This window comes from Theileria equi, chromosome 3 (assembly GCF_000342415.1).
Source record: "Theileria equi strain WA chromosome 3, complete sequence".
NCBI classification, from domain to species: Eukaryota; Apicomplexa; class Aconoidasida; order Piroplasmida; family Theileriidae; genus Theileria; species Theileria equi.
This window is the reverse complement of record NC_021367.1, coordinates 900,014-922,940: the sequence shown is the minus strand read 5'-3', so window position 1 is coordinate 922,940 and position 22,927 is coordinate 900,014. Positions and strand designations below refer to the sequence as shown.

The 22,927-nt window shown below is 41.4% G+C and overlaps 14 protein-coding genes across 14 annotated transcripts; 7 read left to right on the top strand and 7 right to left on the bottom strand.

Annotated features, from left to right (window-relative positions):
- Positions 1-86: 86 nt before the first annotated feature.
- Positions 87-1,790, top strand: BEWA_004380 (hypothetical protein; the record flags this gene model as incomplete). Its single annotated transcript, XM_004830639.1, has 1 exon — positions 87-1,790. The coding sequence occupies one exon, from the start codon at positions 87-89 to the stop codon at positions 1,788-1,790; it is 1,704 nt and encodes a 567-aa protein (XP_004830696.1).
- Positions 1,791-2,556: 766 nt separating this feature from the next.
- On the bottom strand, positions 2,557-3,003 carry BEWA_004370 (signal peptide-containing protein; the record flags this gene model as incomplete). Its single annotated transcript, XM_004830638.1, has 1 exon — positions 2,557-3,003. The coding sequence occupies one exon, from the start codon at positions 3,001-3,003 to the stop codon at positions 2,557-2,559; it is 447 nt and encodes a 148-aa protein (XP_004830695.1).
- A 477-nt stretch (positions 3,004-3,480) lies between these two features.
- Positions 3,481-4,432, bottom strand: BEWA_004360 (hypothetical protein; the record flags this gene model as incomplete). The annotated part of the gene is made up of 4 exons (XM_004830637.1): positions 3,481-3,856; positions 3,914-4,072; positions 4,111-4,189; positions 4,318-4,432. The coding sequence occupies 4 exons, from the start codon at positions 4,430-4,432 to the stop codon at positions 3,481-3,483; spliced, it is 729 nt and encodes a 242-aa protein (XP_004830694.1).
- A 1,446-nt stretch (positions 4,433-5,878) lies between these two features.
- BEWA_004350 (hypothetical protein) lies at positions 5,879-7,222 on the top strand (the record flags this gene model as incomplete). The annotated part of the gene is made up of 1 exon (XM_004830636.1): positions 5,879-7,222. One exon carries the CDS (start codon positions 5,879-5,881, stop codon positions 7,220-7,222), a length of 1,344 nt encoding a protein of 447 aa, XP_004830693.1.
- A 555-nt stretch (positions 7,223-7,777) lies between these two features.
- On the top strand, positions 7,778-10,021 carry BEWA_004340 (hypothetical protein; the record flags this gene model as incomplete). The annotated part of the gene is made up of 1 exon (XM_004830635.1): positions 7,778-10,021. The coding sequence occupies one exon, from the start codon at positions 7,778-7,780 to the stop codon at positions 10,019-10,021; it is 2,244 nt and encodes a 747-aa protein (XP_004830692.1).
- Positions 10,022-10,143: 122 nt separating this feature from the next.
- BEWA_004330 (small heat shock protein, putative) lies at positions 10,144-11,395 on the top strand. The gene is made up of 3 exons (XM_004830634.1): positions 10,144-10,763; positions 10,873-11,098; positions 11,133-11,395. The coding sequence occupies exons 1-3, from the start codon at positions 10,677-10,679 to the stop codon at positions 11,345-11,347; spliced, it is 528 nt and encodes a 175-aa protein (XP_004830691.1). The 5' UTR covers positions 10,144-10,676; the 3' UTR covers positions 11,348-11,395.
- A 20-nt stretch (positions 11,396-11,415) lies between these two features.
- Positions 11,416-12,178, bottom strand: BEWA_004320 (hypothetical protein; the record flags this gene model as incomplete). Its single annotated transcript, XM_004830633.1, has 4 exons — positions 11,416-11,624; positions 11,657-11,815; positions 11,885-12,068; positions 12,104-12,178. 4 exons carry the CDS (start codon positions 12,176-12,178, stop codon positions 11,416-11,418), a joined length of 627 nt encoding a protein of 208 aa, XP_004830690.1.
- Positions 12,179-12,510: 332 nt separating this feature from the next.
- BEWA_004310 (hypothetical protein) lies at positions 12,511-12,861 on the top strand (the record flags this gene model as incomplete). Its single annotated transcript, XM_004830632.1, has 2 exons — positions 12,511-12,547; positions 12,605-12,861. The coding sequence occupies 2 exons, from the start codon at positions 12,511-12,513 to the stop codon at positions 12,859-12,861; spliced, it is 294 nt and encodes a 97-aa protein (XP_004830689.1).
- Positions 12,862-12,900: 39 nt separating this feature from the next.
- BEWA_004300 (hypothetical protein) lies at positions 12,901-13,116 on the bottom strand (the record flags this gene model as incomplete). The annotated part of the gene is made up of 2 exons (XM_004830631.1): positions 12,901-13,025; positions 13,062-13,116. 2 exons carry the CDS (start codon positions 13,114-13,116, stop codon positions 12,901-12,903), a joined length of 180 nt encoding a protein of 59 aa, XP_004830688.1.
- Positions 13,117-13,253: 137 nt separating this feature from the next.
- On the bottom strand, positions 13,254-14,255 carry BEWA_004290 (hypothetical protein; the record flags this gene model as incomplete). The annotated part of the gene is made up of 1 exon (XM_004830630.1): positions 13,254-14,255. One exon carries the CDS (start codon positions 14,253-14,255, stop codon positions 13,254-13,256), a length of 1,002 nt encoding a protein of 333 aa, XP_004830687.1.
- Positions 14,256-14,505: 250 nt separating this feature from the next.
- On the bottom strand, positions 14,506-15,692 carry BEWA_004280 (hypothetical protein; the record flags this gene model as incomplete). The annotated part of the gene is made up of 6 exons (XM_004830629.1): positions 14,506-14,640; positions 14,675-14,808; positions 14,844-14,933; positions 14,968-15,073; positions 15,118-15,386; positions 15,539-15,692. The coding sequence occupies 6 exons, from the start codon at positions 15,690-15,692 to the stop codon at positions 14,506-14,508; spliced, it is 888 nt and encodes a 295-aa protein (XP_004830686.1).
- A 485-nt stretch (positions 15,693-16,177) lies between these two features.
- Positions 16,178-19,204, top strand: BEWA_004270 (U5 small nuclear ribonucleoprotein, putative; the record flags this gene model as incomplete). Its single annotated transcript, XM_004830628.1, has 1 exon — positions 16,178-19,204. One exon carries the CDS (start codon positions 16,178-16,180, stop codon positions 19,202-19,204), a length of 3,027 nt encoding a protein of 1,008 aa, XP_004830685.1.
- Positions 19,205-19,597: 393 nt separating this feature from the next.
- BEWA_004260 (hypothetical protein) lies at positions 19,598-20,605 on the top strand (the record flags this gene model as incomplete). Its single annotated transcript, XM_004830627.1, has 1 exon — positions 19,598-20,605. The coding sequence occupies one exon, from the start codon at positions 19,598-19,600 to the stop codon at positions 20,603-20,605; it is 1,008 nt and encodes a 335-aa protein (XP_004830684.1).
- Positions 20,606-20,800: 195 nt separating this feature from the next.
- Positions 20,801-22,489, bottom strand: BEWA_004250 (hypothetical protein; the record flags this gene model as incomplete). Its single annotated transcript, XM_004830626.1, has 1 exon — positions 20,801-22,489. One exon carries the CDS (start codon positions 22,487-22,489, stop codon positions 20,801-20,803), a length of 1,689 nt encoding a protein of 562 aa, XP_004830683.1.
- Positions 22,490-22,927: the final 438 nt, after the last annotated feature.

The window sequence follows — 22,927 nt, the reverse complement described above, 5'->3', positions numbered from 1 at the left end:
TCTATAACACTGGTTACATGGTCTTATATAGTAATGGATGAAAAGAGGTGGCTGTCTAAGGGCTTGCTCTGAGAACTCTAGTAATGATGGCAGAAGATGGAGTAACCATAGATTTCTCACAAAACAAAAAGCCACCTAATGGTGGAGATACTACATACCCAGGATATTCTACCGGAACTGGTAAGAATATTACCATTAAGGTCACAAGTGCTAATGAACCTAAGGACTCTAACTTCTGGAAGTATGAACATAGGCTTGAGACTGGAAACCAACCATTCAAGCTTTCAAGAGTATGGGATGATCGGAGTAATCCTATTCCGGGGATTCCTCCTAATGAATCCGATAATAAGGTAACCTCAGTTTCCGCCTATTACTGGAGGTATGAACCTGGTGGGACACCTGCTAAGGCTCTTGTAGCTGAAGTAGTATATAGTGGGAATAAGACATACTATAGGAACAGTAGTGGAGGTGGTAAAAACTGGATTCTACTAACTGGAGATAAAAGTTCTCATCCTCCACTACTCTATGGTGACATTGAAAGAGCACTAGATGACTTGGTTTGTGAATATTACGGTGCAGTTACTATGAATCTTTTCAAGGTTGTATCCGTTAATCTCAGCAGCAAAGTATCCACAGGTAATAATAAGTACTGTTGCGCTTTCCATAGTCCTAATGGTGGTGGCGAAGGAAAAGTATCTGTTAACAGAGGGACTGTTCCAGCTGGTTCCAAAGATATTGAATACTACAAACACTTCATTGACAACGGAACTAAACTCGCAGGTATTAAGACTAATTCTGGTCTTCCAAGAAAAAGAATAACTGCTCTCGGACTAGACTTTCCCATTCAAGGTTCTCTCACTATTTATGCATTCTACTGTAACCAGAGGAGTAGTCCTGTACTGATATATGTCAAAGATGGAAATCCTCCCGTTAATAAGTGGTTCAGGCAAATAGCTGGTGATACATGGCAGAATGTACCGGACATATCTAAGGATCCAGAGAACATCAAAAGCTGTAGTGACGAGGGATTTAAAGCACTTGTGAAGGAACTAAGAGACTTTGGATGTAACTATTCAACATGTAAAGAGCCTGTTCAATCCTCACCTCAACAAGCTGCTGGTGGTTCTGTTGGATCTAAGGGTGGTGCTACTGGTACTGTTAATACTGAAGAAGCTGGTAATTCTCTTCCTGCTGAAGAAATTAAAGTAGAAATAGGTACTCAAGGACAACCTACTCCTGGTACTGCTCAGTATACTGTAGACGCTCAACAACAAACTGATACTCCTAATGCTACTGCTGAAGCTCCTGGTCCTTCTGATGCTAGTGATGATAAAGATGCTAAAGCTGCTGCTGATCCTGGTCAACCTATAGGTAGTAGTGCTGATGGTGGAGAACTTACTCCTACTGGTGATACTGATGAAGGTGCTGGAGCCAAAGGAGTTCCTGAAGGACCTGCTAAACCTAAGGGAGGACAAAATACTGATGTTACTTCTACTGATTCTCGTCTATCCTCAGCTCAACAAGGTGTTGGTCCTGATGGTAAAATGGAACCTGCTACTGGTCTTGAAGAACCTGCTCCTAAAGCTCCTGAAGGTGATTCTGGTACTGCTTCTGCTCAACGTCAAGGAGATTCTTCTCATTGGGAAGTACCTACTGGAATATTTGGTGGCGTCTTTACAGTATCAGGATTAGTTGGCTTCATTGGATTCAAGTTCTATAGGAGTCATAATGGAGACCCTTGGGTTAAACATAGGCATCCTATAGAGTATTTAAAGAATGTATCATATTGAGTACGGATAGACTTTTCTCTGGACTTTTGTTTCCCTAAGGGAGGAATTTCAAACACCCACAGAAGAGCCTTATTGGAGTTCTGGATATATAAAGGGCCTCTTCACTCATTCTTTATACTTTACCCTTTGACATAAGCATCAGCATTACTCCAGATCACTAAATTCCAATATTTTCTTCCAGAATAACCTCTAATGGAAATAAGTGTTCCTTGATCCCCTAGTTTCCACTCATTCTAGATGCCTTATATCATACAGGTTCCTGTGAATAGTTGTCAAGATGTGTAAACTATAATGCATGCGGATTATTATCAATCCAGTTCTTTTATATTGTAGTAGGTGTATCCTTCGAGACTTGAGATTTATTGGTCTAGTTAAGAGGTTATTCGTAATCTCACAAGATTGAGTTTCATTAAGAAATCCTCCTGAGTGAGATATTTCCATGTTCCATCTACCTTCTCAAAGAAGGTACTCCTGTGTTTAATTCTCACCACCGACACTTGAACTCTACCATAGAATCCCCTACAGTCACAAATCCATAGATGGTACCAGTAACCCTAGCAGAAGGGTCCTTTAAAACACCTACTCATTTTATGATACTTCTAGTCTATCCTCCTACAAGTACCTCCATATAGACACTTTACAAAACTACCGAGTATATATTAGATAATAATCACATTACACGACTGTAACCATTACAGTGAAATTTAAGCGTTTGAGACAAACTGAGTAATGATGACATTACTAAAAACTAAATCTTTCAAGACTCTTAAGCCAAGACGTGGGCCAAGTCAACCAAAACGGCATGATGTGGCAAGCCAGCAAGAGCTGGAGCATGCTTGCAGACACCCTTGGCGAGCTTGGCCAACCATACATGGTGAGAAACTGGGACAGCAACACTGCCAACAACGTGGAAGAAGCCCTCAGTGCCATCAACGAAAGCAACATGGAACAAAAGGAGACCACCATGCTTGCAGTGGGAGAAGGCCAAGACTTCCTTGACGGCCTTGCCAGCTGGAGCAGTCCAGGCAAAGTGAGCACCGCACTTGAGACCATCGACAACCTCACCACCGGCGACAAAGTGAGCAACATGGGCACCATGGTGGACACCCTTGACGACGGCACCATGGGCGGCATCGGGGGCCTTTAAGTCCAAAACAGCAGCGGAAGCAGCGAGAACGCTGACGGCAGAGATCAAAGCAACAATAGCGTTCATTGTGTATTTATGTTTTATGGATGTAGTGTGTGTCTATCCAATCGTGTAATCGGTAACCATCCTTTACTCCAAGAAGCACTCTTAATCTATTCCTATTCCAAGCCTTGTAACTTGTAGACATGTCCCTAGTACAACATAACCAGTGCACTACCTAGCTTCTCTAATCCATTCTTTAGACTTTTGGGGTGCTTTCCATGTTGTCATCACGGACCAATTAGCCGTTGGCAAATCATTGTTTTGGCCACTACAAGGATTTTTATACTAGTCTCTTCCGACCCTTTTACTTTATGTTGAGCGGAATTTCTTATCCATAGCAAAAACTACCTCTTCCACATTACATTCAGGCAACTAGGGATATCTTGCCATATTTGTATCATCCCATCCAATGTTATTCCTCCAGGTATCTTGTGATTATGGTTCCCTTGAAATCCGCAGGGTCTATATATAACATGTATGACGATATCTGTACCGGTTACATCATCTAGAGGTATTTCTATCGTCAGAATATTCCATTCTGTTGCACTGAGAAATCATATCATCAATATCATCTCTAGTCTCCAGTTCCTTGTGTAAAACGGGGTCATCCAGAGCTAAGCACTTTTGTAGAATAGACACCTTCAAATCGAGTTTTCTCAGGGACTTTCCGGTAACTTTTATTCCAAACTGAGCCAAGAGACTCAAAATTTGCTCAATGAACGAAGATACGCTGGCAAAGTTATCCAAATTTGCAACCATGGGTTCTTTCCCAGGAATCAACAAGTGGAACAAGAATCCTCCTGATGCCTTTACCTCTGATCCTAATGCTGATTCCTTTGACACATCAACTTTGGTTTCAACGATATCGATATCTTTTCTGTGTAGACATGTATATCCGATGGTAAAACCGTCTTGTATAGCACGAACAACATACCCGTACAAGTGCAAAATTTCAGACAAAACTAGGCGATATACTTTTGTCTTTAGCGATAATTCTGTGTGATAGAATATGATTGTTGGCTTTTCAGCCTCCAATAAAGTGTTTAAGGAGCTAAACTCTAGGATTCTTGGCAGCTTCTTTTTCTCTGGACCCCTAAGTTTAGAATGAAATACCCAAATGACTAGACTTACTTTGGAGGTCTTTTAGCCAAGAGATAAAACATTAGTGCCGAAGGCACCAAAATTAGCGATAAAGAGATGAATGATAGTCCTATAAATGAGCGTCTATGGATCAACAGAAATGCCAATAACGAGTCACAAGTATGTTCTCTTGCGTTCATATAGATATATAGGAGAAATGACATGTGATTCATTGAACATAATGTACTAAAGACAAACCTGCCGAGAAAAACTGATAAAATGCTTCTCCTCTGCTGAGCCTATATCGTTCCACAAGCAGGGAATCAGGATCCCTCGGAGAGTATCTGAGCGTTTTATCTTCCCTTCTCTCCATAATTCCCCGTTGTTTGCTCGTAAACCTCTTCTGTATACTTCCGGGTGGAATGTGTACATTCTCAGTCCATCCTCGGTTTCTTGAGCTGTGGAGTATCCCAGAACCCAAAAATCTGACATGCGATAGCCTTCCAATACATGAACCAGAACCGCTTGATACATGGACTGGAAAATGGGTAAAAGCGGAGAATATCAAATTCATCCTGGGGAATGTGCGATGGGCTAAACCAAGGGATCCATTCTATCTAAACGTAGCCAAAAGCTCCAAATCGATGGAGGAATTTATGATCATTTAGATGACAAGAAAATCTCCAGAGTAAAATGGATATCCACTGAGTTATTCGCACTTGTAGTGTACCGGTCTGGTCAGACCATATCTTGTGTTCCTTTTGACCATCACCTTGGCTGATACCCTCATAGACTAAAAATTACATTAAAATCTATAAACACAATGGAAAAGAGTCATGGTCTCGCTTTTATCGCAATTCTGAATAGCCAGGTAAGCCTTCCGCCTCAAAAAGTCGTTTTTACAGAACGAACCGATTTTTACGCGTTCATTTGGTGGTGTTAATGAAGCTGATATGCAGTTTTCAGCCTATGCATCGCTGGATATACTTCAGGAAAAGGGTTTGTCTCGTACACATTTTTGACCTCTGGACGTTCTCATTCATTGGTCCATGATTTCGTTCCCATTTTCAACCACATGATAACAAAACTGTAGTTGTGACGAGTCAACGGTCGGACGAAGTCTCAGAACCCTTTATGGGCTTCATAAGTCCTACCCTGGTTGGAGTCAACCTTTACAGAATATACGCCTACATGGGCGCCACAGGCTTCAAAATCGTTGCAGTTATAGATGAAAGTGATATGCCTCCTTCAAAGGTCAAAGAGGTTGGTCTGATGCGGAATTAACGGAAATGTGTAGCTATTTGAAAATGTCAGCAAGTTGTATGTTGACCTGATTTGTAATCCACTCTTGGCCAAGATTGACTCGCCATCATTTGTTTCACGAATTGGTAGGTTTTTCACGATGTTATGGTGAGCTGCGTGTTCTAGAGTTGGCAGAATGAATGGACAGCTAGGCGACTATACGAAGTATAGGAGCCTATGTAACCATTTGTATATGCAGAAGTTACAATTATGAGATATCTGGCATGGACTGTCACTAGGGAGTATGGATACACCCAGCATTTGGCCGTCTATTCTAGACTTTGGACCATCTTGAGATGGAAGCATAGACTTCAGAGAAGGTATCACCTACTCATTCCAGCAACTCTACACTCCATCTATGAAACCTTGAGGATGTGAGCTACTTAAACATGCATCTTGAAATGGCAAAGAATACTGGAGCATTAGAGTCCCTAGTAGAGAATGGAGGAGGTCTCTTCACCTTCTAGCCAAGGATGATGTGGTATATAATGGTGTGAATGACAGGTAAGATTACAAGATGTCAAAGGATGGACTTCAGAAAGGTGCCATGTTCATGGCAGGTCTGACTCTTTTGCAGTCTCTCCGTGTGGCCTTGACTGGAGCAAAGTTTGCAATGGATAGATTTAAAATTCCTCAGCAGAATGTCAGTTCGTTCATTAACATGGTCCATAATCCTATGGAACTGGCAACGTTTACTGGAATGGCTATTGTTACTTCTATAGCATTAGGGACGGGTGAGAATTCCAAGAACTCCTTCAAATGGTTTGCTGCATTTACAAATGTGGCACTGTGTTGTTCATTCGTCCTACTCCTCTATGCATTCACTTCTGGAGGAGAACAGGGTAACCTCACCTTTTACTACTGGGTTATAGTCTTCGTTTCATTTATTTATGGACTGAATGTGGCAGCTGTAATGACTGTGGGAGGTTCAGATGCCGCCTTTTTCAACATGGGAATTCCCCTTTCTGGTATCCAGGTTTGCATTTACTACTTTGTCTTTACAAAGCTTGCTGAGAGATTTAACTGGTCAAACATTAGTTATTGGATCATATTTTGGCAACTCATGATAGCAATATTGATTTCACTCGCCTCAGCAGGTGTCTGGATTGCTGTTGCCATTCAGGGACCTTCTGGTGATAGTGGTGGTCAAGCTCTTGATGCTGCCGGTCTGTCTCCAATTATGATGGGAATGGTTGGAATGGGCGGTATTTATGCCTTCTACCCTGCTATTGCTCCATACAAGCTGACTGATGTTAGTACTGGCTACACTATCGATCTTGTTGTATTATTCGTTAGTGCAGTGCCAGGTATTGCTATTGCAATATTATGCGCTTGTAGTAGTGTCGGTCCAGATAAACCATGGAAAAGTACTACTCAGTGGTGGCATGCTACTTGGATTCTGGCGATTCCACACATTACTGCCATGGTCTTGTGCCTTGTTACACTTCATTATCCTGATAGTAGAGTAGCAAATTCTATAAAGAGTAGTGGTTTAAAGGTAGGAATCATTACCGTGACTCTAAAGTTTTGTGAAGAGGGACTCAAGGCGGTATCTTATTCTGGAGGTGGTGCATATACAAGCCCAATTCCATCTGTTAATGCATTTACGTCACAGTTTTTAATGATTCTTTTGGCCTTTACTGGAGACGGCTACCTCAAGACCTATTCCAAGTATGAAAATGATAGAGACAACTGGCCTACCAAAGACTATGGAACATTTAGATCCATCTGCTACTGGGCAGGGAATGGAGCATATGTGGCCTGTAAGAGTGTTAAGTCTTCCTTTACCAAGAATGTTAGATGTAAGGTTTTGGGTAAATCAGAGGCCTTACTCATTGTATATGAAGATCAGGAATTTTAATGGATGGTCACTAGGGATCTGTCATGTTAAATGGGCTACTAGACCACTCACTCATCCTTGGACATTCGTCCCTGAGTAAGAGTCTAGTGGAGAGTCTGGCAAGACTACTGAGGAAGAGACTCATACTGTTTGTCAGTTGTCTGATAGAGATTCTTGGCCTACTTCACGTTATGGGTTTTGGAGTTCTTGGGGATACTGGTGTAAATGTGGTTGTCGTGGTCTCTATACTAGTCTTCCTAAACTTTTGACCCTTGATATGAGGACTACGTTGACTCATTATACTCCATCGGATCATCCATATAGATCATAAAGTACTCCTAGCGACTCTATTGATACCTGTTCATCTTGTTATTCTGTGGATACTCTACCCAGTGAGCTAGTCTTGTGAGGGATGATGAATGTATGGATGAGTAGGGAGTAACTAAGGTACCGGTCTGCTCCCTTTGGTCGCATTAATACTCTTATGTATCTCAGAGTTTTGAAAGAAGTACTCTATCTGAACATGGAGGATGAGTGGTGGAGTAGGGACTTTCTCTGAGAACTCTAGTAATAATAATGGCAAAAGATGGAGAAGTAACCATTAAGCTCTCACAAAAGCCAACTAGTGATGGTACTCCTGAGACCTATACAGGAAATTCTACCGGAGGTAGGATTATTCAAGTCAAACTAACCAGTGGACCTACTCAGAACTTTTTCAAGTATGAACATGCTCTGCAGGCAGGAGGAACTCAACTATTCCATCTTATGGAAATATGGGATGATAATAATAGTTCTATTAGCAGAATTAAGGGAGGAAAGGATGTCACATTAGTTGAAGCCTATTACTGGAAGGATGATAAGAGTGGTAGCGGTCGGACACCTGGTAAGGCTCTCTTGGTGGGAATTACCATTGATACTAAAACTACCTATTATAAGGATAGTGGTGGTAATGAGTGGATTGAGCAAGCGATAGATGCTGAGAAACTTGAGAAAGAATTAGAAAATCTCAATTGTTACAACAACAATGCAGTCACCTTGGATCTCAGCAAGAGTCTATCAACAGGTCAGTCATATTGTTGTGAAGAGCATAGAAAGACTGGCACAAAAATTGTCGTCGATAAAGGGGAGATCATAAGAGATGGTAATAGAAAAGTGGGATATACCAAGTACTCAATTACTGGCGGACAACTAGTGGGAATTAAATTCTATAAAGATGATGTAAGTAATGATGAAAAGTATAGAAGACGTATAACTACTACCGGTGGACTAAAGTTTCCCATAACTGGCACTGTAGATATATACGCCATTCATTCTGACAAGAATCCAGAGCTTATATATGTAAAATCTACTGGAACCAAAAATCCCGTTACTGGGTGGTTTCAGAGAGGTAGTGATGACAATGGGAAATGGACAGAAGTATCCGCTAAACTCAGTGGTGTTGATAAAGATAAGATAGATAACAAACAGCTCAGCTGTCAACAATGGAAAGCACTTACGGGGGTACTCAAACATGGTGACAGTGATTTTGTAGACTGTCCTGAAGAGCCAGAACAACAATCATCAGGACGTACTTATGAAGTACAAGGATCAAGATCCCAAAAAGAAGAGGAAGAGGAAAAGAAAGAAGAGTCATTTCAAAAAGCTCAATCTAGTGCTGGTTCTGAATCTCCACAACAAACTGCTGCTCAACCTCCCTCTACTACTGATACTCTTGGAACTGGTCCTCTTTCTATTAAAGCTGGTAAAGATCCTGAAGCTAAGGTTGAAGAAGCAGGTAGAGGACCTGCTAGTTCATCTGGTGAAGATGATGCTGAACCTGGTAAAGGTGATGTTGATGCTCCTCCTGTTGCTGTTATTAGTAAATCTGTAGAGGACATTGGTAAAGAAATGCGGAATGTTGTGACTAAAGCTGTTGGTTCAGTGCTAGATAAATCTGTTGTAGCTAGATTGGATAGTACTGTTGGTACAGCTGTACTTGATGGGCTAAAATGTACCAAGTTGGGAACATCTCCTAAAGGTACTAAACAACCTCTTCCTGCTGCCTCTCTATCTTCTTCAGGTAGTAGAAGCCCTGGTGGTAGTAGTGAAGTTGTTCAATCTGGAAGTTCTAGAGAGCAAGGACGGGGGCGAGATGATAAAGGCTCTGAAGATACTGTTACTCCTGGTAATTGTTCTGATGGTCTACCTGGAAATGCTCTAGTTGTCGTTTGTAATGGTAATGCTAGAGCTGCTGTTCTATCTACTGCTCAAACTCAAGTACAAGGTGCTCCTGTTCCTGCTGCTAAAGCTGATGAAGCTCTTTCTCAAACTGTTGCTGTTCCTACTACTTCTAGATCTGCCGACCAAGCTGATCATCAATCTGGAGATACTGGTACTCTTACTCAACAAGGTGCTAGTCAATCTACTGGTAGATCTGCTATAGCTGTTGATACTCAAACTGTTTCTGGAGAACAAGCTACTTCTCAACATGGACATGCTACTCCTGATCAAGCTAAAGGATCTTCTGAATATCTCTCTACTCTTATTACTCTTCCTACTTCTCTTACTCCTACTCAATCAGCTCCTCCTGAACAACTTGCTACTGGTCTCCAAAATGATGATACTCCTCCACCTCCTGAATCTCCTCAACGTGTTTTGGGACTTGCTCCTACTAGTATAGCTGGATATATCATACCTTCTGTTTTTGGTGGATCTGGCGCAGCTGGTCTCGCCGGGTGGAAACTTTATAAGCTCTTTAAGAATTTTAGAGACCCTTGGGTACTGAGTAGTTGGTCTACTGAAATACTACCAGAGAATCTACTCTTCCTTAGGCCCCCGTAGGTCACCAAAGCTCCCTTTGGGTTACTCTGTATAAACAATCATTACTCTAATACGTGCAGCTTCAACTTTTGCACCTTTGATATTTTCACATCAACATTCAGATGAACTCGCCAAGGCGTTTTAGGGAATCGCGGCTTCTCTATTCAAGTTTTCGATGCTATCGCTTTATAGTAACACAATTTGTCCATTATCCTGTCCTATGGACTGTGAATGGCACACATCTTTGGGAAACGCGTCATTCCTTGAAAGAATCAACGCTGCGTGGTGAGGAATAGTAAAGATAGTGGATTTTCTAGTACCAGAGTCAAATGTGCACACAAAATAGGACAATTTTGGTCAAGAAGAACACGTAGGTGTACGGGAATGATGGAATCAGCCTCGGAACGGCACCTCTGGGTCATGAAGGAAGATGCACAGAGCGTAAACGGGGCTTCCTAGGCGATATTTGCGGTTGTTTCGCTCTCAAAGTCTCAATTTACTGGGAAAACTTCTCTTCCTCCTCTCTTCTTGAATGCAAAACGACAGGGTGCTTCTGTAACGATGGTGCAGTGTGCGTGCTGTGCATCACGATGGAATGTGCAATCACTAAACATAAATTTCAGCGCTTTTAAGTTGCAAGTGGTTTCTTACTTTTCGCACATATAAATTCGGTAAAATGGATTGCATTTTGAGGTGTAATAATAGCGAAAACGAAGTCGTCATTGACGAGGCTACTGGCTTGCCAATCAAACAACATGACTATGTAAGTTTTAGGTCTAGAGTTAGTCTATTTGGCGAACGTGGTTCATTCCAGCGAGCTTTTGTATGAGCCCGTTGCTAGTGCAGTTCTTCCTTATACATCAATTTTGCAGAATGAGAAACCAAGTGTGATTTATAAGCCAAGCACAACTGTTCCACCAAACAACATTTTGGAAATTCCACCTCCAAAGGAGTTGGAGTACCCAGTCACCTTCTTCCCAACGGTCGATACCTTTTTTGATGCTGACACCAACACCTTGGTTATCTTGATGGAACTTCCAGGTTTCCCAGCCGCCGACATTGAGGTCCACATTGGCGATGGAGAAATCAAAATTTGCGGTATGTCTATTCATTATCATTCACTCGTGTTTAGGTCCACGTCCAAAGGATGAGCTTTACGAAAAGTTTGGTGAGAACCTCGACATCCACATTAGGGAGAGAAAGGTTGGCTACTTTTACAGGAGATTCAAGCTCCCAAACAATGCCCTCGATAGCACCGCCATTGCCGCTTATGACAATGGTATCCTCTCCATCAAGGTTGAATGCTCCCAGTTTAGTCCAAGCAGGAGACTCGACATTAGCACCTAGGTTTCTCCTAGTTAAATAGTGCATTAAGGTCTAATTTGTGCTATTTTTATGCTTCTCATCTAGCGCGTCTAGTTGCTAAAGGGTTCAACAACTCTATCAATGAGTCCGTATTTGATAGCCTCGGTCGGTCGCATGTAATAGTCCCTGTCACAGTCCTTTTCAATCTCATTGACTGTCTTTCCCGTAAAGCTTGCGAGGAGTCCATTTAGAATCTCTCGAGTTTGCAGTATCTCATTTGCCTGAATCTCAATGTCTGTAGCTTGACCGTGTGCTCCCCCTGAGTGTTTTAATGGGTTGAGACATTCTTACCAAGTGGCTGGTGGATCATGATTCTTGAATTTGGCATGGCAAACCGCATCCCCTTGGTTCCAGAAGCCAGCAGAAACGCTCCCATTGACGCCGCCTGGCCCAAACAAACAGTCTCCACTGGCATTTTCAACGTCTTGAGCAGGTCATAAATCGCCAAACCTAAAGGTTTAATGTGAGCATGCACGTCTATAAAAGGGAGAATGGATAAATCTCATCCATTATACACACCTGCAGAGACTGAACCTCCCGGGGAATTAATGTAAAACTTGATGGGTTTCTCCGGATCGTCTTCATTTATGCGCAGAATTGACGTCACGATTCTATACGACAGAGCATCGTCCAGCTCTCCAGAGAGGAATATGGTCCTGTTCCTAATGAGATAATCGTCTACTCGCTTGTGGTACTCGTCCTTCTGCGTATTTTCGTGAGATTCCAAACCAGACTTACGCTGTTGTAGCCGCCAGCCCCCAAGTGGGCCGTTCTGTACACCCCGTTTTGGCTTATTCCATCATATGTGGGCATGTTGCCATGTATTGACGCGTCATTTCCGGTTCTGTGACGCTCCGATGGCCTGGCGATGTGTATGTTGCGATGTGCGATAAAAAGTGGCCTTAAAGCAGCTCTAAACGCCGAGATTCCGTGGCATTGTAAAAGGATCAGAAATGTCAACGACCTTAGAAACCGCCCTGGTGTCATTAAGCGCAGTTTATTAAATCTGGGCCTCACCCCGCCCTCTGACGCCACACTTTATTTTAATCATGACTCCGACGCCCCTGTCCAAATGTAAGTTTGCCATGTTAATTCTCATTGTATCATCTCTTTATGGTCAAGGGTACAGCCTCGTATTCGTCGAGATGGAGGTCCATCCGCTACTCGGCCGATACCGGCCAAGTGTGCACTTTGGAATTTTTATGACAATAAACCGAGTGTGTATATACTGACATGTAGATCCCGAGCTCAGTGAGGCTGCCAAGGCCTGCAAGACAAGCCTCGTATTCGACGCTGTGGAAGTCAATCAGGTCAAGGAGAAAGTGGACCTCGCCGAGGCAATTATAAGCTCAATATCCAATGCCGAGCTTGAGAATACACTCGAAATTGTGGATGTAAGTATGAATGGACTCACACATTTTGCCCATAGAAGCTCAAGAATCTCAAGGAAGACCTCGGACTTTGATCTTCTAGAGGAGGAAATCCCTCACCGATAATCTGTATAGTAGGAATACAACGTAAGTCGTTAATCTAAATTACAAGTCTGCATTATATTGCAAGTTTGCGCAGCAAAGTCCGATTCCGTTGGAAGGCTCCGCCGCCGCAGAAGCCATGATCTCATTCGACGGCAAAGAGAGCTTTCTAGCGACCTTGTAACCTCCTGTAGCCATTTTTCATTCTCCCAAAACCAACTCACCAGTGTAAAGCTCAAACTTGTTGCAGAGGTGGTAGCCCTCTGGACATGATGCCATTGCTTCTTCCTTGCTGTAATGGATGTTTACAGGTAAATTATGATGGATAATAAAGGGGAGTCTGGAATGCGATATTTATTTGTGTCGTCCACAAAATTGCGTTTATTAAAGCCAAAAATGTCCCTTGTGTAGCCAGTTTATTTTCCAAGTTTGTCGTGGAACTCCCTCTCTTTTATGTCAGTCCATGTGCCACTATACTTTTCATACCAGCCAAATATAATGGCATAGCCCTTCTCTGCATCTACTCTTAAAAGTTTACTGGAACCCTTGGAGTACACTGTACAAAGGAAAGATGTGGATCCTTCATCTAATACGCATATTTCTTTACCGCCATCCACAACTTTTTCTATGGAATAGCCTTGTTTAGTGGCAAAGAAGTGGGTAGTGACACCATCCCGATCTTCCTTTACAAGCTTATACTTTTCATCATCTTCTTTTGGAGAGGAAATGTCCAGAGTGAGCTTGTTTGGTGTATCAGAACCTACTTTCAGGGCACTAGTTTCATCTACATAATTGAATGTTGACTTTTTCCAACCTGGTCCACCTCTACCAAAACATCCAGTTTTACTCTTGTACTTGAAATATTGTCTATGTGGTCTAGAAATATCGTCCACCTTAACCATGACAAGGTTTGGCTTACCATTCTTTAGGAATGTGATGCAGTAGAAACATTTTTCATCGTATGCCTGCACACCTTGAGCTCCTGAAAACGCTGGCATACCTTTCCATAAGTCTTTCTTTCCATAAATAACTTTTTTAATACTTTCTCCAGGATTCACTATGTAAACCCTTGCAGGCGCTCCAGCAATGTCGACGTCTAGTACACTGTAGCGAGGATCGGTAACATCCTCAAGATCAATCGTATCTTTATCTACTTGTTTAGGTGCGACAAGAGGTTGTTTAGCTGAAGTATTTTCTTGTATATTAGGAGCCTTTTGTGGATCAGGCACTGTTCGTTGTGAAGTTTGGGAATCTTTGCAGGTGGATTCTCTAAGTATATACAACAGAAAGAGTATAACAAATACCCTCATACTCCCAAAGTCTGTCAGTAAGAGTTTAAATTTTTGATAGAGCCACTTGTCCTTTATTCTTCCTTGAGATGCTGACCCTATGCAGAAGGAAGATGAATAGACAACCATGCAGACCCCATCCGAGCATCTTGTATATTATACATGTAGTAATTTCCTGAGATCTTTGAGGACCTACCACATATATGCCTTTTAAAACCTTTTCATAATTCCGTCTGCATAATCCCAAATAAAGATCTTTGTATCATCTCACATTTTCTCCGCTATTCGTTTGAGAATATCCAATGTAGAATTCCTCATACAAGTCTAAACAGATACTCTTTATTTCAACTACCAAAATAATAGACTCCCCTTATCGCATTTATAAAATTAGCCGGGTAAAATATTCTTCCATATAAACATACCTGCAGTTGGTACATCCTATTATAACATAGGAGGATTCTATTCCACCCAGGGCAATTGATGCTTCTGCCTGAATTTCATCTGCTCCAACGGCCTAAAAATTTGCCATTTGACAAAACTGAGCTTACATATGCAAAAACTGATAGCTCATCCAAAAGTATAGGAAGATCGCATGTAGGAGCAAACGGTACACTTCCAATGTATAGAGGTAGATTATTATGTCTAGTTAAAGCCTTTGAGTTGTATGTACAGTCCAATATTCCTGTAGCATCTATACTCCTAGCACGAACAACATACCGTCAACGTAGAGCAAAATATTGTTGCGCTCCCGAACTACAGCCAAATGGTACCAGTTATGTCTTTGTAAGCGACTATTTGATGTTATTTCTATAGTCAGATGTTGTGAGGATAGTATGCTCACCAATAGTCTTGTTTCCCTCTACTGAAAGTGCAACTTTTATTTGACCGTTCTTGGGATTTATGGAAATTTGGGGAGTAGCTTCGTTGACAAACTCTGTCTTGTATCCCTAAAATTGTGTGACTTATGCCATGTAAATAAACGTCGACGAACCTTTTGTATAATGGGACAAAACTGGTCGTATTTGAGGCTATTCTGATGCGATACTTCATCCATAAGTAGGTATATGAAAAAGAGGTAACTAAACTCATTCGTCCCAAAGAGCTCATTGGACTTGATGTGTACAAAGTTCTTTCTAAAATAGGCCGATGTTCCCATTCCACCAAAGCCGGAATGGCCAGAAACCTGTCCTACTCCATGGTTGCCTAATCCGCTGCTATCCACCGGCTCAGATTCGTCAAAGGTCATGTATAGGATCCTTCCTGTATACTCAATGTAGTATCTATGGCATGTGGTACATCAGACAGCCGTTGCCCGTGCAACAAAATGTGTAGAATGTCCAGACTCTTTATTCTTACAACAAAATGGGCAAGTAGATGGGTTCAGCAGTTTCTAATGTGAATAACAAACAAACCTGGCCGTCGAGCGTTCGGAAGTATGATCTTCTCCGTGTTGTTTATGCAAATTGCGGAATCCACCGTCAAATCGCACTTTTCGTAATTCACAGGAGCCACAATCCGAATATAGACATAAAGAAAGAGGAAAATATGCGATAAAAGTCCATTCATGCTAAAGTGTGTACAAACGAACATTTTAGGACTGACCGCGGAGACCCTCCAACGGACTCGGCCATCTCACGGGTGTGTACCCAAGAGCTCTGCCGCTGGAACCAAGCGAGAAATGTGTAATGGATATGAAATGTAGGTGATAACAAGCGACAAACTGTGGACAGGGACTGAGGGCAAGGAACTGGGCGATCGGCCTACGACCCTAGGCCTGGCCAAGCGAATTTAGAGGCCCTGGTGCTAGTTGCTGGGGAGAGGAGAAAATTCTGCGCTGAAAAGGAGGCATGGCGCGGAAAAAGTAAAGGGACCCTAAAGAGGCCATGGAGTCCCTCAAGCGAGGCTGTAACCGGTACAAGGCTTTATTCAATGAATGTAAAGAGATTTGTGGAGCGAAATGAGGAAATGTGCCAGAAATTCCGACTAAATGAACAGTGCTGTGGGGAATGGAAAAGGAATCAAAACAAATTTATTGGAATCTCCATTAAACGATGGACCAAAATTTGTACGATGAGTTTGGGAACTACATAGGTCCAGGATTAGATGAGGATTTTGAGGGTGGACTGGATTCCGACCTCAGTGACGCCGCTAGCGACGTAGAGGTAAAGACTGGGCCTGAAACTCCGGTAACCAGAATAACCAGAGACGATATCGTAACTTATGACGACTCTGCAGCTGAGGATGAGGTCTATAAGGATGCAGAAGTATTCATCCAGGAAGAAGATACACAAACTATAAACGTACCGATTGTACAGGCTGAAGAGACTCATATTGATAGGGTAAGCACGATCCATCGCCTAGATAGCGATATTACCGCAAAGAACTTTGATATTCTGGAGGAATCCCTGCCTAAAAACCGATTCACATTCCAGTTCATGACCTCGTTGATGAACCAGCCGGAGTTTATAAGGAACATTTGCATAGCTGGAACGTTGCATCATGGAAAAACAACCTTGGTAGACCGTCTAATAGAATATAGCAGGTTTATGGAGGCTGATAAATTCACAAGGAAGGCACCGGAGTTTACGAGGTATACTGACTCCCGTCTTGATGAACAGGCGAGAGCTCTTACAATTAAATCGACTCCTATATCTCTTGTCTTCCAAAATGATCTTTACGAAGATGTAGACGTATGCAGTGATCAAAATTATGCCGAAAATGATAATCCAAAGCACAAGTCGTATTTATTCAACATATTCGATACACCTGGTCATGTCAATTTTATGGACGAATTTGTGCACGCCCTCAGTGTTTCTGACGGGTGTGTAGTTGTGGTTGATGTTTTAATGGGACTAGAAAGTACAACTGAGAATATATTGCGACTTTGTATTCACGACAATATTCCATTCATTTTGGTGATCAACTGTATTGACCGTTTAGTTTTGGAGCTAAAACTACCTCCTTCAGATGCATATCATAAGATCAGGCATACCATTTACGAGGCCAACGATTACATAGCATCAACATGTAAATTACTCAATAAACAACCCGTTGTTTTATCTCCACTATCGAATAATGTAGCATTCGCTTCTACAATGTTTGGAATATTTTTTACGCTCAAGTCATTTGCAAAACTTTATAGTAGCAGTAATATAGACTCATTTGCTAAAAAGCTTTGGGGGAATATGTTTTATAATCCATTTAATCGCAAATTTGTAAAACATGAAGTCGTGGAATCTGGTGAAGAAGAGGTCACATTAAAGCGTTCATTTGTCGCATTTATTCTGGAACCAATTTATAAATTGATCTCACATGTAGCATCTGATGAAAGAAGTGAATTACAGGATGTTTTGAGTGAATTTGGAATATCTCTCAAGGCTGACGATTACAAGATGAGCACGAAACGTATACTCCGCAAAGTTTGTGCGGCGTTATTTAGCGATGCTAGTGCTTTTGTAGAAATTATTGTTTCAAACATTCCCTCACCTCTGAAATTTGCGCATGCTAGAGTGTCTACTCTATACACTGGGGACGTTAATACGACTCTCTATGAGGACATGATAAACTGTGATCCTAATGGGCAACTAATGGTATTTGTAAGCAAGAATTATTACAGGTTGAATGGTTCAAGTTTTGATCTTTTTGGACGTGTAATTTCCGGTACCATAAAAAAAGGAGATCCTATAAAGATTCTCGGTGAATCTTATACCCTTGATGACGATGAAGACGTCTTAACACGCAAGGTTGAATCACTGTGGATATCTGAAGCTCGTTATAGAGTACAGGTCTCATCAGTTCCAGCTGGTAACTGGGTCCTCATTTCCGGTATTGATTTGTGCTCACACAAAACATGCACTATCACGGATGTTGATGACTCTATTGCAGAAATATTCTCCATAAAACGATATTTAAATATTACTGACCCTGTATTCAAGGTTTCTTGTGAACCTCTTAACCCTTCAGAGCTACCAAAAATGGTGGAAGGGCTTAGGAAGATTGAAAAGAGCTACCCATCCTCCAAGTTGAGAGTCGAAGAAAGTGGTGAGCATATAATCCTAGGAACCGGAGAACTTTACCTAGACTGCATTCTTCATGACCTAAGAAGGCTCTATGGAGATTTGGAAATTAAAGTATCCGACCCTGTCGTTAGATTTACAGAGACAATCATGGAAACTAGCGCTGTGAAGTGTTTTTCAGAAACTGCTAATGGAAAAAATAAACTCTATATGATCGCAGAGCCATTGGAAACTGGTATAGCCTCAAGCATAGATGAGGGCCTCATTGATCCATCATGGACACAATCTCAGTTGTCTAGTCATTTTTCAAAGGTATACAATTGGGATGTTTTAGCATCACGCTCAATATGGGCATTCGGTCCAGATGGGAATGGTCCAAACATTTTGTTAAACGACACGCTACCATCGGACGTGGACAAGGTAAAACTGGATGGCATCAAGCATTCCATAATACAAGGTTTTTCATGGGCGTGCAGAGAAGGACCTCTTATCGAAGAGCCAATCAGAAATGTAAAGTTCAAGCTTTTAGGTGCGGATATAGCAGATGAAATGAGCATGAGAACACCTGGCCAACTCATTCCTACGGCAAGGCGTGTTACATATGCTTCATTCCTTCTTGCAACCCCTAGGCTAATGGAACCGATTGTCTTCTCAGAAATTCACTGTCCAGCAGACTGTGTGTCTTCAATATACACTTTATTGGCACGCAGAAGAGGACATGTACTCAGAGATATGCCAAAACCTGGAACTCCATTTTATACAGTGCATGCCTATTTACCCGCAATTGACTCTTTTGGATTTGAAACTGATTTAAGAATATACACAAGTGGACAGGCGTTTTGTCTCACAATGTTTGATCACTGGAACATTGTACCTGGAGATCCTTTGGACAAGTCAATTGTCCTAAAGCCACTAGAACCTGCACCTGTGCCACACCTTGCCAGGGAATTCCTACTAAAAACCCGCAAAAGAAAGGGACTAACAGAAGATGTTTCTCTAAATGCGTTCTTTGACGATCCTATGCTCTCGGATCTTGTGGAGAACCTGGAGGAGTTTCACTAATTTCTCATTAAATTTAGTGTACATGTCTAGCACTTTATGAAGTCGGATCCTTCATTAGTATGACATCTTGTGACAGTAATGGCCTTACCGCTGGTAGAATCATAATAAGTAGTAGTATTATTACGTCAATCGCCTTCCATATTCTGAACATGCATTGGTTTCTGTAGAGGATCTAGAGTTCCTGAAAGTGGAGTAGACCTATAGTCTTTTGTCACACCTATTGCGTATTGTCTTTTTCATACTTACTCCACATTCCTACTGACCTCTCTGCTCACACCAGTTGAGACATTGAAGAGTAAGAGAGAGGTACATAATGATGGGTAGGGATAGAGGGGAACTTGTGGAGGATAATATAGGATGTAAGATGTAGAAAAGATGGCAGAGTAATATAGAATGAGTCATGTGGATGGTATAGCCATAGACATATCTAAAGATAAAACGTTGACCACTAATGATTCATATGGACAACATTACTACGTAGAAGATGGAAAAAAAGTCCTAGTTGATAATAGTTACCCAAGTGATATAGGTCATTTCTACAAGGTAATTCACCGATCCGAGAACAATCTTAACATTGGAAAAATTAAACAGAATGATACTGATCTTACCGGTTTTAATACTGATTTGGATAGGTATCAAAATGTAGCTGTATACTTTTTTCTTGAGGAGAGATCTGATGGTCTTGGAGCTCCATTGATAATTCAATTTGGAGATAAAGATATATATTATACGTATAGATCTATAAATGATTGGGAAAGAAATAATTCAATAAATTCTACCACACTTGCAACTAACCTCCTTAAACAGAGATGCAAGAGGAATAAAACTCATAGAATAGAACTCTCTAGGGACTATAAATATAATTGTTCCATTTGTGAAGCCCAAATTGAAGTTGGAAAACAACGAGAATACACGCAGTATAGTTTTTACAAACAGTATATTGCGGAAGAGGGTCATTTTTCTGCTTCTTCATTTGTTATTGGAAATACTCCTCAGACAGGTATTACCCTTCCAAAAGGAATAGAATACTTGTATGTATACTTTCACCCTGGCAAAAATGGATCTCCTCTTATTATTTACATACCTCCGGAAGATGATGAACGTTCCACTAAAGGCACATGGTGGAAGAAATCTTATAGGAAGGGCGCTATTTGGGAAAAGGAAGGAAAGGATATTTCACCACCTAATCCGTCTGAGGATCCTACAATTGTGGAAATAATTAATGAAATTCCGGAAAGTGCCCCTGTAATAAATCAACAAACTTCTTCCGGGACAAAAACGGCGGCTTCTGTTTTAACTCCACTAGCTGCTACCGGAGTGACTGAAACTGCAAATTTCTTCCTTAATCCTGACTGGAGTATAATTAGGAGAGTGAGTACTATTTTTAGCACCGCTGTATAGTAGGACACTCCCCTCTAGACTCCTCTCTTATTGGTATACTGGAATGCTAGGGAGTCTCTCACCTTAACTCTTTGCTTACAGTATTACTCGTCTTGTTATAATGGTACATGTTTTGAGAGTTCTTCCATTAGACCAACTACTCAGTACACAAGCTAGTTTCCCTACTGGAGTATCTCTGGGAGAGTCCATAGACTCCTAGATTTGTCTAACCCAAGGGTCTCCTCTATGACTCTTATAGAATCTATATCCGGCGAAGCCAACTAATCCGGATATAGCAGTAGCGAGAGTTCCAAAGATACCTATATCACGAGTAGAGTTTCCAGGAGAATCATCAGGAGGGCCTGGGGCTTCCATACGAGCAGTTTTAGGATCAGTATGGGTAGCTTCAGGATGATCTTCAGGAGCAGCTAGGCTTGGTGAGCCAACAGGATATTGAGGTCCAGGAATAATAGAATCAGCGGAACCTTTTTCTCCAGGAAGTTGAGTAGTACCAGCGGCACATGTTGAATAGTTATAACATCCGGCACTCCTTAGTGCATTCACGAGTTTATTCCAACTTGGACAATCTTGGGTGCTAGCAGGTGTGACACTAGGAAGTACACCGATGAGTTTGGTCCACGGTTGATTATCATCCTTGTTTTTCTTAAACCATCCCTTAACATCATATTGAGACGAGTCTACATAAATAAGCACTGGAATATCTCCTGTACAGTAGAAGGCAGAGACGGTGAGAGAACCTTTAATGGGGAAGTTTTGTGTGCTCAAGACTATTCTCTTCCTATTATCATTACCATCCTTGTAATAGATACCGCCCAGACTGTATCCATTGTTATTATGTTGATAGTATGAAATCTTTTGCCTACCATCTACCATGATATATCCTTTAGCAACAGAGATTTTACCCTTATCCTTATGTTCGCTACAACAATATTTCTTATCACTACTACCACCACTGGCATGAGTCTCAGAATAATTTTTGGTGAGATTCAAGGTAACATAGCTGTATCGTTTGCATAATACCTCATCGAGCTTTTCGGAAAGGGTAGGTAGTGGAGTATATCCATAACTATCATAGAATGCATTTCCACCGTCGCCAGTTTCTTCCCAGTTTGTACCGCTACTATCCTTAGTTGTATAAAATTTAGAATTTCTTCCACCTCTTTGTTTAAATTCAATCATAAGAGGAACTTTTGGACTTGATATGTATGAATATAGTATTATTTTCTCAATTGCCTCAGTAATTGGGGGTATACCAGTAGACTTATCATTCAAAGTTACTCTGGAAATCTTAGTCTCCTTACCATTAACACTGTAAGTTGTGGTAACATACTCACTACCAGCAAGCAGTTTTAAGCCATCAAGTTTTATCTTTCTGGTTTCTCTTGTACAGTGGGAGTTAGCACTACCTGTAATATTACCTGACGTAGGATTCTGTAAGTTAAAGACAATAGCTCCATTTCTACCACAGTTTCTATCATCAAGCATGACCTGAAGCGTAAGACTTGTAATGTGCTGCCAAATTTTTTGATTTGTTACTCTTGGCTCACATTCACTGTATCTGTAGTAGTACTTCTTACCGCCGACTCCAAGTGTTACTTCTAGGAGAAGTGGTTTATCATAAGTTTCATCCTTTTCCCAGTAATAAACGGCAACACTCTTAACACCAGGAATATCATATTTAGTAGCTAGTTGCTCACCATTGCGCATGTATCTCTTGAGAGTGAATGTATCTCCTGTGAGTTCGTGGACAAGGGCAACAAAACCCCTTACAGATTCTGGGCTATCAACCTTTTTGGCGATAAACTTGCCAGTACTATCACAGTTACATGCTCCACCTTCACATCTTTTGCTTACATCCAAATGAAATGTGTTCTCAGAAGTCATCCTCCATGTTCAAAGAGAGTATGCTCATTCAAAACTCTGAGATCCATAAGAGTCTCCTTACCTATTCACTCCCTAGACAATCATTCATTCATCCTCTCTCACAAGACTAGTTCACCGTCTGGCAGTATGGAACACTGTCATCCATGGGAGAGTCTATACTGCCTACTGGCAGAGTATAGTGTAATTTAAGAAATAATAAAAAAAACTACATTACGTATCAACAAACTATTCTTCAGGGGGCAAATCACAAGTAACTAAAATAAACAAATGATCATCCTTAAGAGTCAAAGTAGTCCTCATATCAAAGGTTAAAAGTTTAGGAAGACTAGTGTAAAGACCACGACAACCACATTTACACCAATATCCCCAAGAACTCCAAAATCCATAACGTGAAGTAGGCCAACTGTCTCTATCAGACAACTGACAAACAGCATGAGC